Genomic DNA, 22,373 nt, shown 5'->3' with positions numbered 1-22,373 from the left:
CCTTCCTTGCTTCAACTCCTTTCACCAACCCAACCCAACCCAACCCACCTCACCTTGCATACAGACATCTACCATCATCATTTGCATTTTGAGGTTCTCATTTTTGGTGTGGAATTAGGGTTTCAAGTATACAAACCACAATTTAAGATAAACAAATAAATCATAACAAGACCAAGAAAGGAACAGACCAAGAAAGAAAGATAGATAGAAAGTAACAACTACATCCAATGGGGACCTTTAATTACAGCGACAACTCCATAGAGGGAGATGTCTATATTCAACGATTAGCCACTTACATCAGACGGAATGAAGAAGCATTGGCTAATGGTCTACTATGTTTCTCTAAAAACAAGAACACTCAGTTAAAAGTTAAACCATTGAGGTTAACCTTCTCCATCCATCATTTATATTATATTACAGAAAGAATAGAAAACTCAAGTTTAGGAGTTGATGTTGGTCCTTTGAATGTGAAATTAGATAATCCAAATCATGAACCTACGTTTATATCATTCATGGCTAATAATGCTCGTTCTTCCAAACATTTCGATAGTGATACAAGATCCATATCATCTATAAATTCTATGAAATCAATTGTTTCAAGTGCATCCGTTTATTGGAGATCATTTGCCTTTAGTAAAGATCCAAAGATTATTAATAAAGATATCAAATATTTATATTCATCATTCACAAAGATCCCATGTTTGATCTTAACTCCTAAAACAAAGATAAATTCTATAAGTTCATATGAAGAATACCCTTGTGATACTTCCGTACCAGTTAAAATGTTTAAGAATTTACAAGTATTGGAAATCATTGATTATGATCCTAATGAAATCTTTGGTTGGCATATTTTAAGTGAACAATTAAGAATCTTAATCATTCGAAATTCAAAGATTTCAAACGTAGAAGAAGTTTTATTTAATTTAATAATTGATGATGAAATGGGAAGAAGTAGTTTTAATACCAATACTCATAAACCAACTAGAAAATATACTGATATATTCACTAATTCAAATATTTCATCAAATCCTTTATCAAGTCATGATGATAGTAGTTTCAGTACCATAAATGAAATCAATGAATTCCCTGCGTTCAATAATAATATCAACATCAACAATAATGCATTTAGATACCCCCCAAAACGTGAAAGAGCAACCACCACTATAACAAATGGAACATATGGAGGAGCTGGTCCTTCTTCATTACCTAAGGATCTCTTTTTCAATGAACACATATCATCATCATCAACAACAAATCACAATGAATCAACTAATAATAACAATCATAATAATCGAGATTATCAAAAGTTACCTGATTCAAAATGGTCATTTTTAAAACAATTAACTATTTGTGAAACTTCCATAACTTCCATACCTGCATTCATATTCCGTCCTTTAGGGAACTTGGTTAAATTAAATTTATCCAATAACTTATTACAAGACTTACCTGATGGATTAGATCAATTAATCAATATTAAATATCTTAATTTCGCTGATAATTATATCACCAATTTAAGGAAATTACCAAAAAATTTAAAATATTTATCCACTTTAAACTTCAATAATAATAAATTAACATCCATTATTGGATTAGAGAATTTACAAAATTTAGAAAAGATCGATCTTAGAAGGAATAATTTACAAGATTCAAAAACTTTCAAACCTATAATCTTACAATTCATTAAAAATCCATCTAAATTTGATAACGTTTATTTATCAGGTAATACTAAATTATCCAAGACTTACAGAAGTGATCTTTTTAATTTATTTAATGGGGTTAAATATAAAAATAATATGAAAATTGATGATTCTAGACCTGGGTATTTCGAAAGTGCTTTATTATTAGATGCTGAATCTGCATTTAAGAATTTAGAGAAATTCTTTTCTGAAGAAACTGTATCAGCATCAAGTACTGCATCGCCAAAAGTTAAACCTAATGCAGCTACTGATGTATCAATACCTAGTACTCCTGAAACAAAAGCTAAGGTAGATAAAGAGAATACAACCATTATTCAAGATGAAGGGTTGAAGTCTGACGATGCAACAGCAGTGGCATCCCCTAATACACAACCATCACCATTAACAACTCATGCAAGATCAAGCACGTTGGATACTTTATTAGAACCATTTGCGGGTATAAAACTTTCTGATGATTCCAATGATGAAAATCCAAAGAAAAAATTTGATTTATCTCATTCTATAATAACAACTTCACCTACTATACTTCAATCTGATTCAGTAAGTGTTCATTCACTTCAAAAACAAAGTTCTCCATTAGGTACTAATCGTAATTTAACTAATAAAGGTGAAACTACATTATCAAATAGCATTTCCAAACCTCATATTTCGGTTCATTTATCAAATCCAAGTTCAGGTCCTAATAGTCCATCAGGATTAAAGAAATCTTCAACTTTGGTACAATTAGACATTGAAGGTTCAAACGTTAATACCACGGCTCCAAACATCGTAACTCAAGTTCAAGTAACGGCTAGAATGAGTACTTAATACCACTACAAATTGGGAAAAACAAGACACACGTTCATTTAATTGCATTTTTTAAACCAGTAGATTTAGTTTTATCATATCTACTCTATTTATAACTATATATATATATATGGTGTATATATGTATATTGCATTATTGTATTATTTATCTTGATAGACAAAATCAAAAAGTTTTGTGTAATTGGTACCAACCCTGCTGCCAAAAAAATTTAAATTTTCCCTGTGCTGCCAAAATATTTACTGCCATTGATGATCTCTTTTAACGATCTAAGTTCAGTGAATACAACTAAAATAATCATCAATCATGCTATCTAAGTTAAAGTATAGATATCTTATAATATTGTTGCTTTCAATTGATAGTATTTACTCTTTAGAGATTGAAAATAGCTTAGGAGCAGCAATTGAAGTAGTTCATAATTCATCATTAGATAAAAGAGGATTCCATGAGGAATCACCATTATTTCAATACATTGAAGATGATAGTTTATCAGAATACTTCAAATCACCTCCTTACTATCCATCTCGTTCGTTTTACCCTTTCATTTGATATATTGATTGATTGATTGAAGAGTTTTACCGCTTGAGTCTAATCCTTTTTTGATAATCAGTTTTTACTAACAAAATTTCATTTCAATTAGCCCTTGGAGGAAGAATCGATCATGTTTGGCAAAAGGCTTATGATAAAGCAAGAAAGCTTGTTGATAAGATGTCCATCACTGAAAAGGTCAACTTAACAACGGGAACAGGTTGGGGTTCAGGACCTTGTATTGGTAATTCAGGATCCATTCCAAGACTTGGTATTCCAAACTTATGTTTACAAGATGGACCAAATGGAGTTAGATTCACTGATTTTGTAACTAATTTCCCATCAGAGTTGGCCACGGGAGCAACTTTCAATAAAGGATTGGCTTATCTAAGAGGTAAGGCCATTGGAAGAGAACATAAAATCAAAGGAGTTCACATTGCTTTAGGACCCGTAATAGGTCCAATTGGATTGAAAGCTGCTGGTGGAAGAAATTGGGAAAGTTTTGGACCAGATCCTTATTTACAAGGTGTATTGGGCGCAGCCACCGTTGAAGGTATCCAAGATGAAGGTGTGGTTGCTACAGCAAGACATTTGATAGGGTATGAACAAGAGCATTTTAGACAAGTTGGTGAATGGGAAGAAAATGGTTGGGATTGTTTGGAAAGTTCTATTAGTTCTAATATTGGTGATAGGGCCATGCATGAAGTTTATCTTTGGCCATTTGCTGATTTGGTTAGGGCTGGTGTTGGTTCTGTCATGTGTTCCTTTAATAAAGTTAATAACACCTATGCTTGTGAAAATTCTTATTTGATTAACTATTTACTAAAGGAAGAATTAGGATTCCAAGGATTTGTGGTTTCAGATTGGGGTGCACAACACTCAGGAGTTTATTCTGCTTTAGCTGGATTAGATATGACAATGCCAGGTGAAATACCAGAAGAATGGTTAACTGGAAAATCGTTTTGGGGCCCTTTATTAACTAGAGCTGTGTATAATGGTACTTTGGGTCAAGATAGACTTAATGATATGACAATGAGAATATTAGCACCTTTCTTCTCAGTAGATACTATTACTTTACCAACTGAAGATGATATTCCAAATTTTAGTTCCTGGACTTTTCACACTTATGGCCAAGAATTTCCTTATCAACATTTTGGACCAATTGTTCAAAAGAATTGGCACCAAGACGCAAGATCAGAATTTAGTGATATAACTGCTCTTAGTGTTGCTAGAGAAGCTATAGTTGTATTAAAAAATGATGGTCACAACCTTCCAATTTCCAAAACTGATGGGATTAGAAGACTATTAATAGCTGGTGTTGGAGCAGGACCTGACCCAAAAGGGTTTAACTGCAAAGATCAGAGATGCGTTGACGGTGTATTAACATCGGGTTGGGGATCATCTGCAGTGAATAATCCATTCGTTATAACTCCATATGAAGCTATATCAAGATTTGCCAGAGAACAAGGTATGGTTGTTGATTTTACAAGTGATGTGTGGGAATTAGATCACGTTGAAGAGTTAGCAGACTACACCGATTTAGCAGTTGTAGTTGTAAATGCCGATTCAGGAGAGGGATTTATTGAAGTTGATGAAAATTTTGGTGATAGGAAGAATTTATCATTATGGCATAATGGTGATAAATTAATTGAAACAATAGCGGAAAAATGCCGCAAAACTATTGTGGTAGTTAATTCTGTTGGCCCTGTGAATATGGAAAAATGGATAGAGAATGAAAACGTTGTTGGAGTTTTATATGCTCCTCCATTAGGTCAATTTGTTGGTCAAGCCATTGCTGAAATTCTTTTTGGAGAAATTAACCCTTCTGGTAAATTGCCGTTCACTATTGCTAGGAAAAAGCAACATTATGTACCAATAATTGATGAGTTAGGAGGCATTAAGCAGCCACAAGATAATTTTGATAGAGATATTTATCTGGATTACAGGTTTTTTGACAAACATAATATCAAACCAAGATTTGAATTTGGGTTTGGATTATCGTATACAAACTTTAAATTATGTAATTTAAAGATTGATGAAATTAGCTCACCATCAGAGTATTTGCCCTTCCCTGACGAATATTTACCAATATTTAAAACTATTGAAGATGATGTCTGTGATCCTGAAGATGCTTTGTTTCCTCATGACGAATTTGAGGCTGTTCCGGGTTATATATACCCATATCTTTATAATGAGAATGTTCGTTCAATCGATGATGGGGATAATTTTGAATATCCTGCTGGATATCATCCTGATCAACCAATAGCACCTCCGTTATCAGGTGGTGGCCTTGGCGGGAATCCTGATTTATGGGAAGTTTATTATGACGTCAATGTTGAAGTTAAAAATGAAGGTAAGTACAAGGGAGGTTACGTAGCTCAATTATATATTGAATTACCAAGTACTATACTTCCTTCACCCCCTAAAATTTTAAGAGGATTTGAAAAAGTTTTCCTTGAACCAGGCGAAGCTACAAATGTATGCTTTAAGATAACCCATCGTGATTTAAGTGTTTGGGATACCCAATCACAACAATGGATTATTCAAACTGGTACTTACAAAATTTATGTTTCAAGTTCAAGTAGAAAGATAGAGCTTAGCGGTGAAATTGATATTGGCTGCTGATTGAAAATTATGCCGCATATTAGGGAATTGAATAATGGAAGGGAGGGCAGAATGATTCAATACTATTTGAGCTATATAATTTATTTTGCATTCAGCCACATTGTGATTTACATAGAATTAGTTACATTACCGTAATTGTTTAAATTTTCGATTGCATTGTATTAGTTAAAAATCAAAATGCGATAATGAGGTTGCATGGATATTGTAATGCTTAATGTTACTGATTTTATATTCAGAAGACGTTATGAGCACAATTTCATAAAAAATACTTATAAAATTAGCCCTGACAGGAAAGTTTAAATATTTTCTTGTATTGTGTGTACTGATAACAGTGGATCATGATTAAAGCGAATGAATTTGTAACCTGACTAAACTTAAAATTACGCAATCAGTTTTTCTAGTTACCTGTCAAAGAAATTCTGAAATAGCCAGTAATTGCGTTTTCTTAGATCAGTTTGTGAAAATTTCACATATTATATGGGAATCTTAAGTAGTTCTAAAATAACCTTAAAATAAATACGTCGTGATTTCGATTTCTCTTACATAGGGGTACTTGCTATGGCAATGAACCATTAAGATACGAAACTTTTAAAGTTATTAAGCCTACTGGGAGAAGCATTTAAGGATAAAAAAAAGTATATCAAATAGCAACCACATCCGTGGGTAAAACCATTTCCTTAAAAAAATCTATCCTATAATTACCGGATCTTATCGAAATATATGAAGTTTCCTAAAACGTTTAACCCTAGTTCTATTTAAAATTCTAGTCTCAAATTTAAAGTTATGAAATTGCTCGATTCTTTGTTAAGTGTATACACAAAAACATAATTTGCGCATTCAAAATTTGCGCTATTCATGAGATTTACTAAAAGGAGGGGCGGAGGTTTCTGGGATTTGACAATCAGAATTTTGCAATTTTCTTGTTTCCATACTATACGTTTATCCGGTGATTTAAAAAGATAGAGTTTTGATTAAAGTGCCACCTTGTGTGATTGGATATTTCCTATTAGAGTAGACTCACATAAGTGTTCTAAACCGACTCATCCCCTATTTAATCCTTTCCTATATTTTGCGATCTCGTTCCTGCTGAAATTAGGTTATGTTTTGCGTGAATTAACAATACTAAACTGGTAGTTCAGTTGGAATGTAAATCATTAAGAATGCAAGAGAAAGTTGCACGGTAAGATTAAGCGCACTTTTTAAACCTAACTTAAAATTTGCATTCTTCTAGATGTTGCTTATTGGCTAACATCTGTTCATATTTAGGGAGAGCTCACTTAAGTTGTTGTAGTTATATGGTATTTTCATAAAGTATCCCTAGTAATGAATCTTCATATGATTGTCGGTGAATATACTACTGCAATATTATTAGGGATAAAACTAAACTAATATATATAAATCGATCCACCTCTCTTAAAGGATAAACTTATAAATTAGTACTCAAAATAGAATAAGGCAGATCACGAAGTAAATAATCTTACAAAATCAATCATAAGATATCAATCAATAATTCTAAATGTCTATAAAATCTGAAAAAGAAAAACACAAAGTTATAGTCCTGGAAAGGATCATACCACATAGACTGGAATTGGCTGAGAAATTAGGTGATACTCATTTTAATGTTCTTCCTACCAAGAAAATCATATCTATATTATTGGTTCTCTCTGCTGGCCAGATAGTTTCCTTTATGGATCAAACTGGTATTACTGTTGGTTTACCTCAGATTGCCGATGAACTAAATGCTGAAGAGACCATTAACTGGGCCGGTAGTGCTTCATTGTTGGCTAATTGTGTTTGTCAAGTTCTATTTGGTAGATTATCAGATATATTTGGCAGAAAAACAATTCTTATGTCAAGCTTCTTGTTTCTAACAATCGGTGATATTGCTTGTAGTGTTGCTCAAACAGGTTACCAATTTTATATATTCAGAGCATTTGCTGGTATTGGAAATGGTGGAGTCTCTTCTTTAGGTATGATTATCTTAAGTGACATTGTAACCTTGGAACAAAGAGGAAAATATCAGGGTATCCTTGGAGCTAGTGTTGGTATTGGAAATGCTATTGGTCCATTCATCATGTCAGCTTTTATTAAATATTCAACTTGGAGAGGGTTTTATTACTTTTTAGCTCCATTAGGTGTGCTTGTTAATATTACTATATATTTTCTTATAGATGACAATAAGAAACAACTTGATTCAGTTCTTTCTAAAACAGAAAAGTTCAAGAAGATTGATTACTTAGGAATTTTAACTGCTACAATAGCTCTAACTTTAATATTGGTCCCACTCAGTAGTGGAGGCTCAATCTATCCTTGGAATAGTGCAATTGTTATTTCGATGTTTTCAATTGGCGGAGTCTTCTTCATCATATTTTTAATGGTTGAATGGAAGATCCCCGAACTTCCAATGGTTCCATTAAAAGTTTTCAAAAGTCCCTCCTTATGCATTTTATTAAGTTGCAATTTCTTGTTTGGTGCTGCTTACTATAGTTTCCTTTTCTATTTGCCATACTATTTCCAGATCGTTAGAGGATATGATGAAATTCATACTTCAATATTCATCTTACCTTTAGTTCTTAGTCAAGCTGCAATGTCTACTGTTGGAGGCTTAATAATCACACATACTGGTCGTTATATATATGTGGTTTCTACTGGGTACTTCCTTTGGATGTTGTCTTCTATCTTCTTAATCTTCTGGAACGAGAACCTTCATATTGCTTATTGCGTTCTTATTCTTTTACTTATGGGAGTTGGAGTTGGTCTTTCATTCCAACCTTCTATGATTGCTGTTCAAGCAAATTGCAAGAAATCACAAAGGGCAGTGGTTATTTCATTAAGAAATGTTCTTCGATCATTTGGTGGAGCTTTTGGTATAACCGCTGGATCAACTATTATAAGTAATATGTTATTGAATAAGATTGATATTATTAGAGATAAAAATATAGTACCAATAACTTATTTGGATTATTTACAAAAGCATGTTTATCAAAAAATTCAAGTTGATATGCTAACTGAAGATCAACTTTTAGTTGTCAAGCTGATGTATGTTGGTTCATTGAAATATTATTTCATTATGTTAATAGCCTTCATGGGACTTTGTCTTATTGGTTCATTATTTGTTAAAGATAGAGGACTACAATGTATTGACGAGGAACCATCTCATAAAAGGGATAATGATATTGAAACCACAGGTTCTTCTTCTAATTCTTCCCTTTAGACCTGGCGTTATCACGGTTTGTTTTAGAAGTTATTTATCAGTGTTTATGTTTTGTATAGAGAAAATGATTTTCATTATTTAATTTAACTTTCTTAATGTATTATAAGCCACAAATAGGAGATGAATGATTTTGCATATATTCAAACCAAACCATCTAAAAGATTTAGTTTAGTCAGTTTCATTTAAACCCCTGAAGATAGCAATTTAACCTATTTGTGTGACAACATATTTTGCATCAAATACGAATCAGGAAACATTGCTGTCAATGTCGCGATGCTGCACTATTTTCAAAAATTCAAAAACGACATTTCCAAAAAGGTAAACATACAACAGAATTAAATTAAAGCGCGTTTCATATAGCTATATCTGTTATACTGCTACCAGGTGAAGCTATATCATGGGCCTCCAAGAAGATTACGAGAGATTCAAGAACTTAGGATCTAATAACATAGGGCTGTATCCTTCGTATGAGAGAAATGATCGTCTTAAAGATGAATTTCAAAGAGATTCATCCAACAATCAGAGGTTGTATAACCATGTCAATATAGACAGCTTTACACAAAGATCACCAAAAGTATCATCATATGACAAACCATTCACGAGTTCTCAAAGGCATAGCCATCAATTTCAATCATACAATAAACCATTTGACATTTCTGAGGAACCAGTTTTACTGAAAACAGGAAAGCCATTGTACCATTGGCAGCCAAAACCTGTTACTGATCATTCTGCTGTTAACTATTCAAAGGCATTTGATGATTATGAAAGTACTACAAAGAATAGACAACATTACAAGTATGGATTATCATCCCCAATAAAGTCAATCCCTAAGTCATCACCATATTCAAAAATTCAACCTTCTAAATTGTATAAAGTTTTAAATGATAATTCAACAGTGAGAAATCAGATCAATTCATTTCAAACTGGTCCCGTACTTGATAATTATAAAATCTCAAAGCCTCATAAATCAAAAGAATCTACACAACAAGGTATCTTATCAAGATTAAGAGGATATCTTAACAATATTGGTTTGCCAGATGAAAATACAGAAAATCCAAACGTATATCAAACTAAGGTAAAAGACAGATTGAATAAGAAGGTATCATTCGAAGACTCAGATCCAGCATATGCCAGAATTTATAATCGTTTCAACCACAATTCAGCGGATTTAGATAATGATGAAGTAGATGATACCATACAGCAAACCAAGAAATTAAGTACATTACTAAGTAAACAACGAGAAGAAGTACTAGAAAGAGAATTGAATGATATGAAAAGAAAGGCAAGTGATGAGAAAGATAGGAATGAAAACTTGATAAGGAGGCATGAAGATGAAACCCACAGTCTACACCAATCATATAAAGAGAGAATTGATCATTTAAATGGAAGAATAGCTGATTTTAAGGTTGAACTTGACAGAACTTCATATGATAGTGATATCAGAAAAGAATATGAAACGTTAAAACGTCAAAATCGTGAAAAAGAACAACTCATATCAGACTTACAGATAGAACTAGAAACTATAAAGTCACAACTATCCCGTCGTGAACAAGATATTCAAACCATACAAAAAGAAAATAAAACTAAGAGAAATCTTAAACAGGTAAAGATGAAGAGAGAAAGTGTTTCTAATGAGTTATTGCTTGAATCTAAGCAGATTCAATTAAAGATTGATAATTTAGAAGCTCAATATTTGAAATTACGAATCGATGCCAATGTCAGTTTACCTTCCTTAATCAAAGAAAACATACTAGATTATGAAAAGACCAAACGAGGTATAGAGAAAGCAATTGCAACTCTCAAACAGAGTAAAGGTAAAATAGATAATAGTGAATCATCTCAAATTAAATCATTCATTGACAGTTTAACTGAATATTTAACCAGCTCAAAAGTGAAAAACGAAGTCAAATTAGAGAGCCTTGATAAAAAGATACTGTCTACTGGGAATAACAAGGAATCTGTTATCGCTACCGCTAAGTTGTTAAAGAAGAAATTCAGTGTTTTACTCAAATTGAAATCATTAAATGAGTTGTCCAGAATCGCTAATTCTTTAGAAGAATATTATGAAGATTCTTTAATTCTAAGAAAAATAGCAGACAAAGAAGACTTCAGTCCTTATGAATTGTATGAAAAGATCAAATTTGAATTAGATAATACCCTCTTGTAAGTATATGTATTTTTATATAGTATCAAATATGATAAAGTACTTTTGTGGAGATGCTCATATTTTTTTTTTTGTGAGTCGCGTAAATAAATTTCATTTACTGTTTGGGGAGATTTTTCAAAACGCGTTTACAATTATAGATTGATCAAGAAGAGACTCTATATTGATACATAGAATTCGTTATTCAGAGAGCATAGATGGAGAGACCAATAAACGGTAATAATTCATTACCAGTGAAGCTCCAACCTTCAAATTTAAGACCCATTGCTTATCGAATCCTATCAAAAAAGCATGGTTTAAACATCAAAACAGATGCATTGAGTTTGTTAACAGAAGTTGTTAGTTATAAATATGGATTTGATTGGAAGGGGTTCCAGTCTCAACAGTTCATTGAAGAGATAGGAAAGATATGGAAACTTGAAGATCGTGGAATTTTTATAGATGGACCTGGATTAAAACAAGTTGTTCGAGAAATCAATAACAAAGGTGAAAGTACAATCAGCAGATCATCAAGTACTGAAGCTGTTGATGCAACTAAAGCTGGTAGAACTGATACGATAGTGGATACAGAACAAGAGGAACAATCATTGAATTGGCAAGAATATTTTAAAATCATAAATCCCAACGAGCAAACGCCTTGTAAGTTTGATAAACAAAGAAAACAGTTCAGTTTAATTCATGGAAGACATGACAAGAAAGCATTATCAGATACCCTTTCCAACTATTTACAAAGTTCAGTGGAGTTATTTAACAATCGATATAATTTACTATACGATCGATTATCTAGAAATGAAAGTTTTCAAAAGACATCTTATACAAGTATATCATCCATCAGTAAGACAATGAGTAATCTCACAAGTGAAATCACTTTGATTAAGAATGTATTAGGTAGAGATGGTTCAAAGTTTATCTTGTTTGGATTATTGAATAAAGGAACCAATGATGAATATATATTAGAAGATTCCACCGATTACATAGAGTTAAACTTATCACAAACTTATAAAGCTGAAGGTTCATTTTATTGTCCAGGAATGTTTGTCATTGTTGAAGGTATCTATTCTGCATCGGGAGGACTTTCAAACACTCGAAGTGATTATATCGGTGGTTGTTTCCATGTTAGTCATATTGGACATCCACCTGCTGAGAGAAGAGAAATAAGTAATGAAAATTATGGTCATGTCGATTTTCTTGGAATTCATAAACAAACTGGTGATAAGGTGTTGAAGATTAATAAAGTATTAAGAAAGAAATTAGTATCATTGGAAAAGTCATTACATGGTCATAAAATTCTCATGTTAGGTTCAGAATGTAATTTGGATAATTTTAAGATTCTAGATGGATTAAAGAAATTCTTTCATAGATTGGAGAATTCTATTATCGAATCAAATAATGAAGATGTACCATTAGCACTTATACTTACCGGATCTTTCCTGTCAAAACCACTTACATCAACCTCATCTACTCTTGCATCGGTATCTAATTCTGAATTATATAAGGGTTACTTTGATGATTTGTCAGTGATAATAAGTCAATTCCCAAATGTGGTAGAAAAAGTCAAATTTGTATTAATACCAGGAAAGAATGATCCATGGCAATCATCCTACTCTTTAGGTGGATCCAATTTGAATTATTTGCCTCAAAGCTCTTTACCAAGATTATTTGTCAATAGATTAGAAAGATTATTACCCAGAGGGAATTTAATACTAGGATGGAATCCACTTAGAATCAATTACTTATCACAAGAGCTTGTTATCTTAAAAGATGAATTAATCAGTAAATTCAAAAGAAATGATATTATCTTTGAAAATGACTTGGAAATAGAGAAAGAATTAGTAAGATTAGATCAATCACCAGAAAGAATAAATCATATTATCCTGCAAGAACAACAAGAACACGTATCACCTAAAATCAAACAAGCTAGAAAGCTAGTTAAAACATTACTTGACCAAGGACATTTACAACCATTCTTAAAAGATTTGAAATTAGTCAATCCCGATTATGATTACGCTTTAAGAATAGAACCATTGCCAACTATATTAATCTTGAATGATGTTAATTTTGAAAATTTCGAAGTTACTTATAATGGATGTAAAGTTATTAACATAGCTAGACTATTAAGTCCTAGCAGTAGGAAGATCAACTTTGTTGAATACACTCCAAGTCATAAAAGATTCGATTTTAAAGAGTTATACTTCTAATTATATATATAATAGTTTATAGTGTATAATACAATTTTGGTAATTTCGCACGACTCGTAATATCACATTTTTTAAACACAGTGAAAAAGATTTGTATAACTTTGGTGATAGTATAATGAAACATAGGTATTATACCAATTGAATACAATGGAAGTAACCTCAGATACTGACGTATTCCCATTCGTAAGGGAAAAGCATATCAATTTCATAATAGAGCAAGATTCACATAGATCATTTGAATATTGGTTAACTGAACATTTAAGATTAAATGGATTATACTGGGGTATAACAGCATTGGTAACGATGGATACATTGGATTCACTTCCAAAGGAAGAAGTAATGGATTTCGTTATAAAATGTTGGGATTCAAAACTGGGAGGATTTGGAGCATTTCCAAAACATGATGGTCATTTATTATCTACATTATCAGCATTACAAATTCTTCGAATTTATGATGACGAGTTAAATATACTAGGGAATAGACGAGCTCAACTTATATCATTTATTAAAAACTTACAATTGAAAGATGGTAGTTTTCAAGGAGATCGATTTGGAGAAGTAGATACTAGATTTGTTTATGTATCACTTTCTGCATTATCTATATTAGGAGAATTAACTCCAGAAATAGTGAATCCAGCAGTTGAATTCATTATGAAATGTCAAAATTTTGATGGTGGATTTGGGATGGTTCCAGGTGCGGAAAGCCATGCGGCTCAAGTATTTACATGTTTAGGAGCATTAGCAGTAGCTGATAGTTTACATTTATTAGAAAATGATACTAAATTATCAAATTGGTTAAGTGAAAGACAAGTATTACCAACAGGTGGATTAAACGGTAGACCTGAAAAGTTACCTGATGTATGTTATAGTTGGTGGGTATTATCATCACTATCCATTTTGAAAAAAACCCATTGGGTTGATCTTTCAAAATTAGAAAATTTCGTACTAAGTTGTCAAGATTTAATTAATGGAGGTATAAGTGATAGACCAGATAATCAAACTGATATATATCATACATGTTTTGGAATCACAGGGTTAAGTTTAATAAATCATGAAAAATATAATTTTAAACCGGTTGATCCAATATATTGTATGCCATCAGAAGTCACTAAACATTTTAAAAAATGGAAAAATTAAATATCTGAATGTACAACATCATAATGTGTTAATGATGGCATCAAATAAATAATAGAACATGGGCTTCTTCTAGACCATGCATTCGTAATTTGTAGAGATTTATAGTATTTTTGTGATTATAATGCATCGGGTGTTCCGTCGGAAGTAAACAAGGACGGAAGGAGCATACGAGTTAATTCTATTTATCCATGGAAAACTTTTTGACTTCGAATCTAAGGCTACTAAGTACATACTATTTTTTGGGGGAAGTTATAAATGAAAAAGCCTTGCCGGTTAAAGGGGGTTGAACCTGTGTAAGATTACCTTATGATTTGAATGAAATCGTTCAATTTCATCACATTGTAATTGATTTAAGATTTCTAGCTTAAGCATACCTTTTAATAGCTATTGTAATTCAAAAGTTAATATTGATAGCAAGTGAAAATCTTTATCATCCATTGATAAAGTTTCAAATTGATGTATAATTATAATTCGGTAGTCGGTTAATTTAAGATTAACCTTTCAGGAATCAATATTGAACCCCTCTAACCATACTTATGGAAAACATTTTATTGTATTATATGTTCATTCAAAAAGCAATATATCGCCTCAAAAGCTTAAACCATTTGGTCTAATGAGAATGAATAACCGGACTATTGAGTTCCAATTAATGATTGAAATTAAAATATAAACTTTTTGAAACGGTCGACCACATCGAAATAAAACATTATACTTTATATAAAGCCGTGCTAAGCAGAAGTATATATCAAGTAATGCAGATAGTCATCAAAGGTGAAAATGTAATAGCCATGAAAATCTAAGATTGTCAGGTACTTTTTTAAACGGAGTTCTGATTGATACTTATAATATGTGATTCTAATTCATCATCCATTGTTAAAGATTCATCTTTCAAGGGGGAAAGGAAGCATATTTGCGCGAAAACCATTCAATAAATAAATAATAATAATAAGGATTATCGCTGCTTCTAATATTGCTGCTTATACTTTATTGAAAAGTTATATGCAAATCATAGCCCGGTTTAGGAAAATAAAGCGCAATTGTTTTTATGTAATTATAATTAAAAAAAAAAGAAATTGACTTTTTTTTTTTTTTTTGATTTTATTAATAATAATTTAATTTACATTTATTCAAATTGTATATGCCTTGAGATACGAATTAAGTTATCCTCCACTTTGACAAGTTTGTGGTTTATTTAAAGAAAATATTATATATTTGTGGTTCCGAGGATAATCAAGTTGCCATAAGGTTTCTACAATTTTGTTCACTATTATGGTTAACAAGCTTTTTACTAAATTTCTGAATCATCTGTTATTTAAACTATTAGATGCAATAGTGTGATGTGCTATTACTTAATGATCAACGATGTTATATTGTTAAGTACATGTTAAGAGAATGCGAATATGGCGCTATATTTTCAATCATCAAAGGATACTTCGTAACAAGTCAAATTAGATGTTTACATGCTTACCTGCTTATGACGATAAGCATGGCGTTTAGTGCAGGCAGGCTAGACAGGCTAGGCCAGGCGAAAAAAAAATAAAAATAAAAAAACAACTCATAAATTTAAATTAATTAAATTAGCGGTGAACTCTTTTTTACTTCTTGGCTAGTATTACCCCCTAAACAGCAAAATGTACATTAAATTAATCTTACTTTTTTCAAACCCCCCAAAAATCTCATCTTTTTATTTTTTTTTTTTAATTTTTATTTTCCTTTCATCGCGCGATAGACGTACAACTCGTAATAGGCATATCCAGGCGGTTAGTTGGTCGGTACCAACAAACCAAATAAAACATGACAAGACAAAAATATTTATCGTATTCAAAAATAAAAATTGCAAAAAAAGGAAGACTACTGCATACTCTAAAATAGTTATGGTTTACAAATACATCTTGACGGTAGTCAAATGGATTAGCCGAGATTTGGGTTAATGATGGAAACTTATTTTTATAATTACCTCTATTTATTCTATTTAGATCTTTGAGTAACTAGACTACTCCTAACTATATAAGTTAACGATGACATTAAAAAATAAAAATAAAAAAGAACAAGGAAGTAGGAGAAAAATGGAGAGACAATGAAAAGAAAAACAGGTTGGTAAATAATTAAGAAAAAAAACGGAAACGATGTAAATATATAATAAACGATAATACAATGATTGACTAGTGATAATTATGAATGGTATTAATAATGATAATGAAGTCGAGATGTCAAACGATTAAATGATATGATGAAATTTTAACTATTGATGGCAAAGAAACCAGAAATTAATGAATGAATGTAAGAAATAAAAAATAAAAAAAAGACTTAAACCCCTAGTAATACAACAAATACAACATATAAGTATGATTGCATTGTGACAATGAATAAATAATAATAATGATAAGATAATAATGATAATAATAATAATAATATGTACAATAATTTGTGTTTTTTGTTCGACCTTTGCAAAGTTTTCTTTGAATAATTTTTAAGCTTTGTTAAATCAGATTATTTTTAAGCTAGCCAGTCCTTCCTTCCCGACGTTTTATTTCCTTGTCCCAGTATGATACACCAAACTATTACCCTTCTAATTTAATAAGAAATCAATTGAATGATGATTTGTACTACCATTCTTTTTAAGATCTTGTTCCTGTTGTAAGTCAGTCAGCAGTAATGATTCTCCTGAGACTGAAGCGGATTTGGAACCACTTTCAACTTCATTCACTTGATCGTCAGATTGACTTTCTTCTTTACTACTAGTAATACCACTAATAATTCTTCTCCATCTAAATTGACATGCATTAGGAGTACGATCTTCAAAAAATGTAGAAATCTCTCTCCATCCTAATTTTTGAACTTCTTTCAAGTTACGTAATAACTTATCTTCAGTAGAAGACCATGTAGTGGATTGTTTAGATTTACGACGTGGTGATTGAGAAATGATTTGTTGTTGATAAAGATAATGGGATGGATAATAACTTTGATTTGGATATCCTGTTGAATAAGATGGAACCATGTATGGTTGTTGATTATAATATAATTGTTGTTGCAGTTGTTGAGGAATTTGACCTTGAGATCCTTGAGATTGAGGTGGTTGTTGTACTTGTTGTTGAGCTTGGTAGTAGTAATATTGTTGAGCATTGTTTTCTCCTAATGGGTATGAGTTAGATCTTGAAATTGATTGGGTATCATAATAATAATATGGCTGTTGTTGCTGTTGTTGTTGCTGCTGCTGTTGTTGCTGTTGCTGGGTATATGGAGATGCTTGTGGCACAGGAGCCAAGCTTTGCAAAGAAGGTATTGAAAGGGAACTGCCGGCGGAATTCATTATTGGAGAATTATAGTTCGATATGGAATGTGGCGAAGAAACATTGCTATTATCACGATTGGTATTGGTATTATTATTATCTAATTGATGGTGGTGAGGGATATTATTATTTGAAGGATTTATAGAGGACATTAAGGTAGCCATAATTAACTTTAAAAACAGTTGATATTACTTGGACTTTGTTTTATATACAATTGAACCAAACCTATTGAAATTTTAATGAAACTGATATGTTTAAAGAAACCAAAAATGAAAGACATAAAAAAAAACGAATTTGACAAAGATGAAGAATCGTCAAATTAAGTCATATATATATTATATTATATTATTGCTGTATAAAGAGTGAGAGTGTGTGTATACATACATATTATGCATGTATATATGCAAGTGTTTATGTGTATTTTACATCTATTTCTAAGTATATTTCTATTTGTGATTATAATTCAAATTTAATTAAAGTCAAAAAAAAAAAAGTTATTAAATTAATAAAAATAAATTAAAAAAAATAAAATAAAAAATAAAATATGGAAAAAATAATAAATTTCTTTTTTTAGAACCCAACCTAAATATTTATTGTTTCAAAGGTAAATTTATTTTTTTTTTTAAATTTAATTTTAATTTTAATTTTTTTTTTATTTCTTCAATTTATTTTTATTTTTTATTTTTTAGCTTCTAGAAAAAGAGGCCAGATTGTTTTTGGTAAGGAGAGTAAAAAGTTACAAGTGATATTTAATATCTGATAATGTTACCTGTTAAATTTTGGCGCCGTTCGAAGCTTTTAAAGACAAGTTCAAACTAACTCAAAAGGAAGGAGTGACTCTCAAGATGATGTAAGGCATAAAGCGCAATTGATGATTTCTTGGTGTTTTGATCTATGGCGATGATGAAACCCTAAAAAAGAAATAAAGAAAGAACCTAAAAGTTAACACGAACAAGTAACCCCTTTAGATAAAACTATATACTGTATAGTATAAATCAATGAATTTTAACTAAGCATTAATATTTTTAACTATATATACACATTGAAGATGAAGTGGTAGGGTAATAGTTGAACCAATTGATGTCCTCGGGTAATTTACCAATTCCAATCTAAGCTTTAAAGAAAAAAAGTTCAATGAGTTTTTTCTCACTAAAAACGTATGCAAAAATTAAGGGAAGATCATTAATCAATAATTGCATAGCAACCAATGCTATCCCCAAACGAAAAGAGAAGAAGAAAAAAAATTGAATAACGGAAAATAATAAAAAAAAAGATATAGAACTAACTAAAGAATTGATTGCATAGTTTAAAAGATTTAAAAATAAATAAAAATGGTGTGATAAATATTTGACGTAGCAATTCAAAGTTAGTAAATTCTCCTTCGAGTTCGATGATGGGGTGGATTTTCAATGAATATCGATTAAATTACCTACAGAATACGGGAAACGAAAATAATTTCAATTTCCTTCTACTTAATATATTTAATAATATAATAGAAGTATATGCAAAGTGAAGTCTTCTAGATGGAAAAGAATTTTTAAAATTATTGATTCATCTTTCTTTTGCTTATGGATAGGTGGTGGTTACTTACTCCTTTCACTTGTCTCTTTACGTCATTCTCACTCACACACTCACACATAGGCTTAATGAAGCATGGCATAGTATAAGCAAGGACTAAAAAACAAAACAAAAAAGAAAAAGACGAAAAAAATAAAAATTATATTTAAAAATAAACAGTTCAGAAAAATAAAAATAAAAAAAAAAATAAAGAAAAAAAAAAATAAAAATGCCTTGAACGAAATAAAAACCCCACTTGTATGATAAACTTTGTGCTCGATATAACTAAAACTATAATATGTAAGGTATTTTATACATATTGCTTAACAATGACCGAAAACAATAAACAAGCAAGGGCGTATAGGTAAACCATTGAATGGCAGTGGATAATTAGGACTAATGAATAATAGAAACAAATGACAACAGCAAAGGACAATCTAAACTAAATCACTAAATGCAATTAATATTTATTTGTAAACAGCAATTGCTACAAACCGTAAAGCCACTTCAGTAAGTGTTAGTGGGGCGTACTAAATTAAATATATATTGTCTTGTTCTTTTTACCTCCAAAATTTCAAAAATAATAATAATAATAATAAAAGATGATCATTGCAAAAATTCCTTTGTTAATTAACAGTAGTAGATTATTCTTAACATCAAATTGGAGTATCATTGCCGTTATTGCTTTAGTTTAAGCTTATCACTACTATACAAAATGTTGAAAATAAATCAAATAAAATAATAATGAAGTAAGAGAATGTATGAGGGGTGAAAGAAGTACCATTGCTACCGGCATTGTTAAGAATAACCGATTGTCTGAAAAGGCATATATATATTTTTCTTTTGGCTGAGGAATTTAATTAATAGCTAAATTACTTTTACCTCCTATGATAATATATAACGGTGATGAACTTAAAGGCTGAAAATTTTTATAAAAACTTTTGATTAAAAAGGTTAAAATTTAATTTAATTTAGATAGGTCACTAACCATTGGATAACATTTTTCTTTGTTTTGATTAAAGGTTGACAAGGTGCTGTCCATTGATAAGTAATGGTTTGCACAGCTAATGTAAGATCTTTTTGATTTGTTATGATATTTGGCTCTGTAAATCAGAAATGACAAACCACTTATCAACTAACCAAACCTTTTTCAGTTCTTACCACCCTTTCCTGCCTCAATACTTATCCAAGAAAATAAAAAAGATTTAAAAAAATTAGATTAAAAAAAAAAAAAAAAATGGAAAAAAAGGAAAAGAAAAAAAAATCTTACCGCGCATATACGGACCATCAACAAATAGAATGGGGAAAGGAAAGATTTCAACCTCAACTGTAATTTTAAAATTTATGCTAGTAATTGCGCACTTAAAACTTTATATTTAGGGGTAAATGACTTTATTAGTAGTAAAAGGATAAACTAACAATGATTGAAATACATCATTGAAGTAAATAGCTTAAGTAAATAAGGCAAACGCAAATTAAATTGAAATTGAGACTAAGCTTAATGAGGTATACGTTGACGCAAACGCATTTCGATTGTTCCTTACTGGAAGAGATAGTTCTAGTTCCATTTGTTTCTAAATGCAAAGGAATAAATTTATGATGTGTTTCAATCTATAGCCGTAATTACACATATACTAAAACGGTATGTAGGTTGTTGTTCTACACGTTATCGTTTATTCAAATAGGTTTCATTTCAAGTTTCTTTCTGATTTCCTGTTTAAGATAATTTTTAAGAGTTTTGTATTGAAAAAAAAAAAAGATTTTTATTTTTATTATTTTTTTTTATTATTATTTTTTTATTTTTAAGTTCTTTTTTATTTATTATTTTTTTTTGATTGTGGGATTTCTGTCTGGAGAACACTTTACTGATCAGATTTGATGACAGTGTCATTGTTATCGCTAATTACATTTAAACTTAGTGTTAGATTAAATTAATGAGCTAAGGTCACAATAGTGACACCAAAGAATAAATGATGGGACATGGAGGGATTAACTCTCCTCATTATCGTTTCTAATTATTATCTACCCATAATACCTTTGTTCTTTGCATTTCCTTTATTTTGCATTATACGATTTAGTATTAGATTTTTAAAATTTCAATGTTTTTGTTCTATTAATAAAGAGGAAGCTTTTTAGTGAATCGTAAGAGTTTATTCTCATGTAAGAGTCAATTTTGGCACATATCATTCTACGTTTCAGTATAGTTGCTTAAACGTTAACAATTAAATTACGAAACAATGCTTCTCATTTACTTGAAAGGGAAATTTTGTTTGCGCTTGGTCTCTGTGTTAAAACCCTATTTTCATACGATTTGTTTGTTTGTTCATCCTGCCCGTTGGTCATGGTTTTATTTAAGTTAAAGTTTAGGGTTATTCCAGAGGTCTGGACCTTGAATTCACGACGATCCCTCCACCATTTAATGTTTTATTTACTTATTTACTTGTTGCTTTAATTTTGACTTTTAAAATAAGTTTAATCAAGTCAAATTATGAAAACAAATTGACAAACCGGAATAATTCATCCCGTTGGAACAAACTTTGGGGGGTAGATCAAAATGTGGGTAGGTTTTTTATTTTTCATTTTCGAAAAATTTTAACTCTGAAAATATCACCACATGAAAACTTGATTTAGTAAAAATATACCTCTTGAAAAAGAAATCCCTTAAAACAATGGTTAAAGTTGTTCTTTTTTGATAGTTTTGAATGCTCGCAATGTTTCGCTGCCTCTAAAACTATAACTTCTTAATTATAAAATTTCAGTAATTACAAAACATATTAAGGCATAATAATTGACTTGAATTAGATTAAATTTCTAGGCGCTAAATTACTTTACGCGTGGCGCGTGGTGACCTATATGTCATGAAACGGCTCCTCCTCCCCATGTAAAGAACCCTAATTTAGTGACGTGTCGAATGGCAGTTTACAATTAAAAAGGTTTTTCTTTTTTATTCCTTATCATGGATTTCTTTTCTTTGATATAAACACATCGTAAATCATGGGGTTCATATCTTGTTTTTTAATTATATAATTCGTTAAAGCATTCACAGATTCTAAAAGAAAAAGGATTGAAACACGTCACGCCTCCCCGCCCCCCTACATCCTGTGACTATGATACCGTATGATATTTTCTACGGTGTTCGTATATACGGTTCAGATTGTG

The 22,373-nt window shown here is 30.9% G+C and overlaps 8 protein-coding genes across 8 annotated transcripts; 7 read left to right on the top strand and 1 right to left on the bottom strand. All coding sequences in view use genetic code 12, as the record gives it.

The window, feature by feature from the left end:
• Window positions 1–33: 33 nt before the first annotated feature.
• Window positions 34–2,856, top strand: DFJ63DRAFT_221487 (uncharacterized protein). The gene has a single exon (XM_064904173.1). The coding sequence runs from the start codon at window positions 228–230 to the stop codon at window positions 2,502–2,504; it is 2,277 nt and encodes a 758-aa protein (XP_064760610.1). The 5' UTR covers window positions 34–227; the 3' UTR covers window positions 2,505–2,856.
• Window positions 2,657–3,130, top strand: DFJ63DRAFT_221455 (uncharacterized protein). Its single transcript, XM_064904170.1, has one exon. It carries the CDS (start codon window positions 2,808–2,810, stop codon window positions 3,048–3,050), a length of 243 nt encoding a protein of 80 aa, XP_064760609.1. The 5' UTR covers window positions 2,657–2,807; the 3' UTR covers window positions 3,051–3,130.
• A 79-nt stretch (window positions 3,131–3,209) lies between these two features.
• On the top strand, window positions 3,210–5,654 carry BGL22 (Bgl22p; the record flags this gene model as incomplete). The annotated part of the gene is made up of 1 exon (XM_064907523.1): window positions 3,210–5,654. The coding sequence occupies one exon, from the start codon at window positions 3,210–3,212 to the stop codon at window positions 5,652–5,654; it is 2,445 nt and encodes an 814-aa protein (XP_064760608.1).
• A 1,516-nt stretch (window positions 5,655–7,170) lies between these two features.
• On the top strand, window positions 7,171–8,868 carry DFJ63DRAFT_337139 (MFS efflux transporter; the record flags this gene model as incomplete). Its single annotated transcript, XM_064908493.1, has 1 exon — window positions 7,171–8,868. The coding sequence occupies one exon, from the start codon at window positions 7,171–7,173 to the stop codon at window positions 8,866–8,868; it is 1,698 nt and encodes a 565-aa protein (XP_064760607.1).
• Window positions 8,869–9,066: 198 nt separating this feature from the next.
• Window positions 9,067–11,132, top strand: DFJ63DRAFT_221484 (uncharacterized protein). Its single transcript, XM_064904172.1, has one exon. The coding sequence runs from the start codon at window positions 9,266–9,268 to the stop codon at window positions 11,033–11,035; it is 1,770 nt and encodes a 589-aa protein (XP_064760606.1). The 5' UTR covers window positions 9,067–9,265; the 3' UTR covers window positions 11,036–11,132.
• Window positions 11,133–11,229: 97 nt separating this feature from the next.
• Window positions 11,230–13,230, top strand: DPB2 (DNA polymerase epsilon noncatalytic subunit; the record flags this gene model as incomplete). Its single annotated transcript, XM_064905216.1, has 1 exon — window positions 11,230–13,230. One exon carries the CDS (start codon window positions 11,230–11,232, stop codon window positions 13,228–13,230), a length of 2,001 nt encoding a protein of 666 aa, XP_064760605.1.
• Window positions 13,231–13,377: 147 nt separating this feature from the next.
• BET2 (Rab geranylgeranyltransferase) lies at window positions 13,378–14,367 on the top strand (the record flags this gene model as incomplete). Its single annotated transcript, XM_064905215.1, has 1 exon — window positions 13,378–14,367. One exon carries the CDS (start codon window positions 13,378–13,380, stop codon window positions 14,365–14,367), a length of 990 nt encoding a protein of 329 aa, XP_064760604.1.
• Window positions 14,368–16,936: 2,569 nt separating this feature from the next.
• DFJ63DRAFT_315036 (SANT/Myb-like DNA-binding domain-containing protein) lies at window positions 16,937–17,821 on the bottom strand (the record flags this gene model as incomplete). Its single annotated transcript, XM_064906478.1, has 1 exon — window positions 16,937–17,821. The coding sequence occupies one exon, from the start codon at window positions 17,819–17,821 to the stop codon at window positions 16,937–16,939; it is 885 nt and encodes a 294-aa protein (XP_064760603.1).
• Between the last annotated feature and the right edge of the window lie 4,552 nt (window positions 17,822–22,373).

The sequence above is a fragment of the Scheffersomyces coipomensis genome (genome assembly GCF_036884675.1).
Source record: "Scheffersomyces coipomensis strain NRRL Y-17651 chromosome Unknown DFJ63scaffold_6, whole genome shotgun sequence".
NCBI classification, from domain to species: domain Eukaryota; kingdom Fungi; phylum Ascomycota; class Pichiomycetes; order Serinales; family Debaryomycetaceae; genus Scheffersomyces; species Scheffersomyces coipomensis.
The sequence above is the reverse complement of the archived record's forward strand: the minus strand, read 5'-3'. Positions and strand labels throughout refer to the sequence as shown.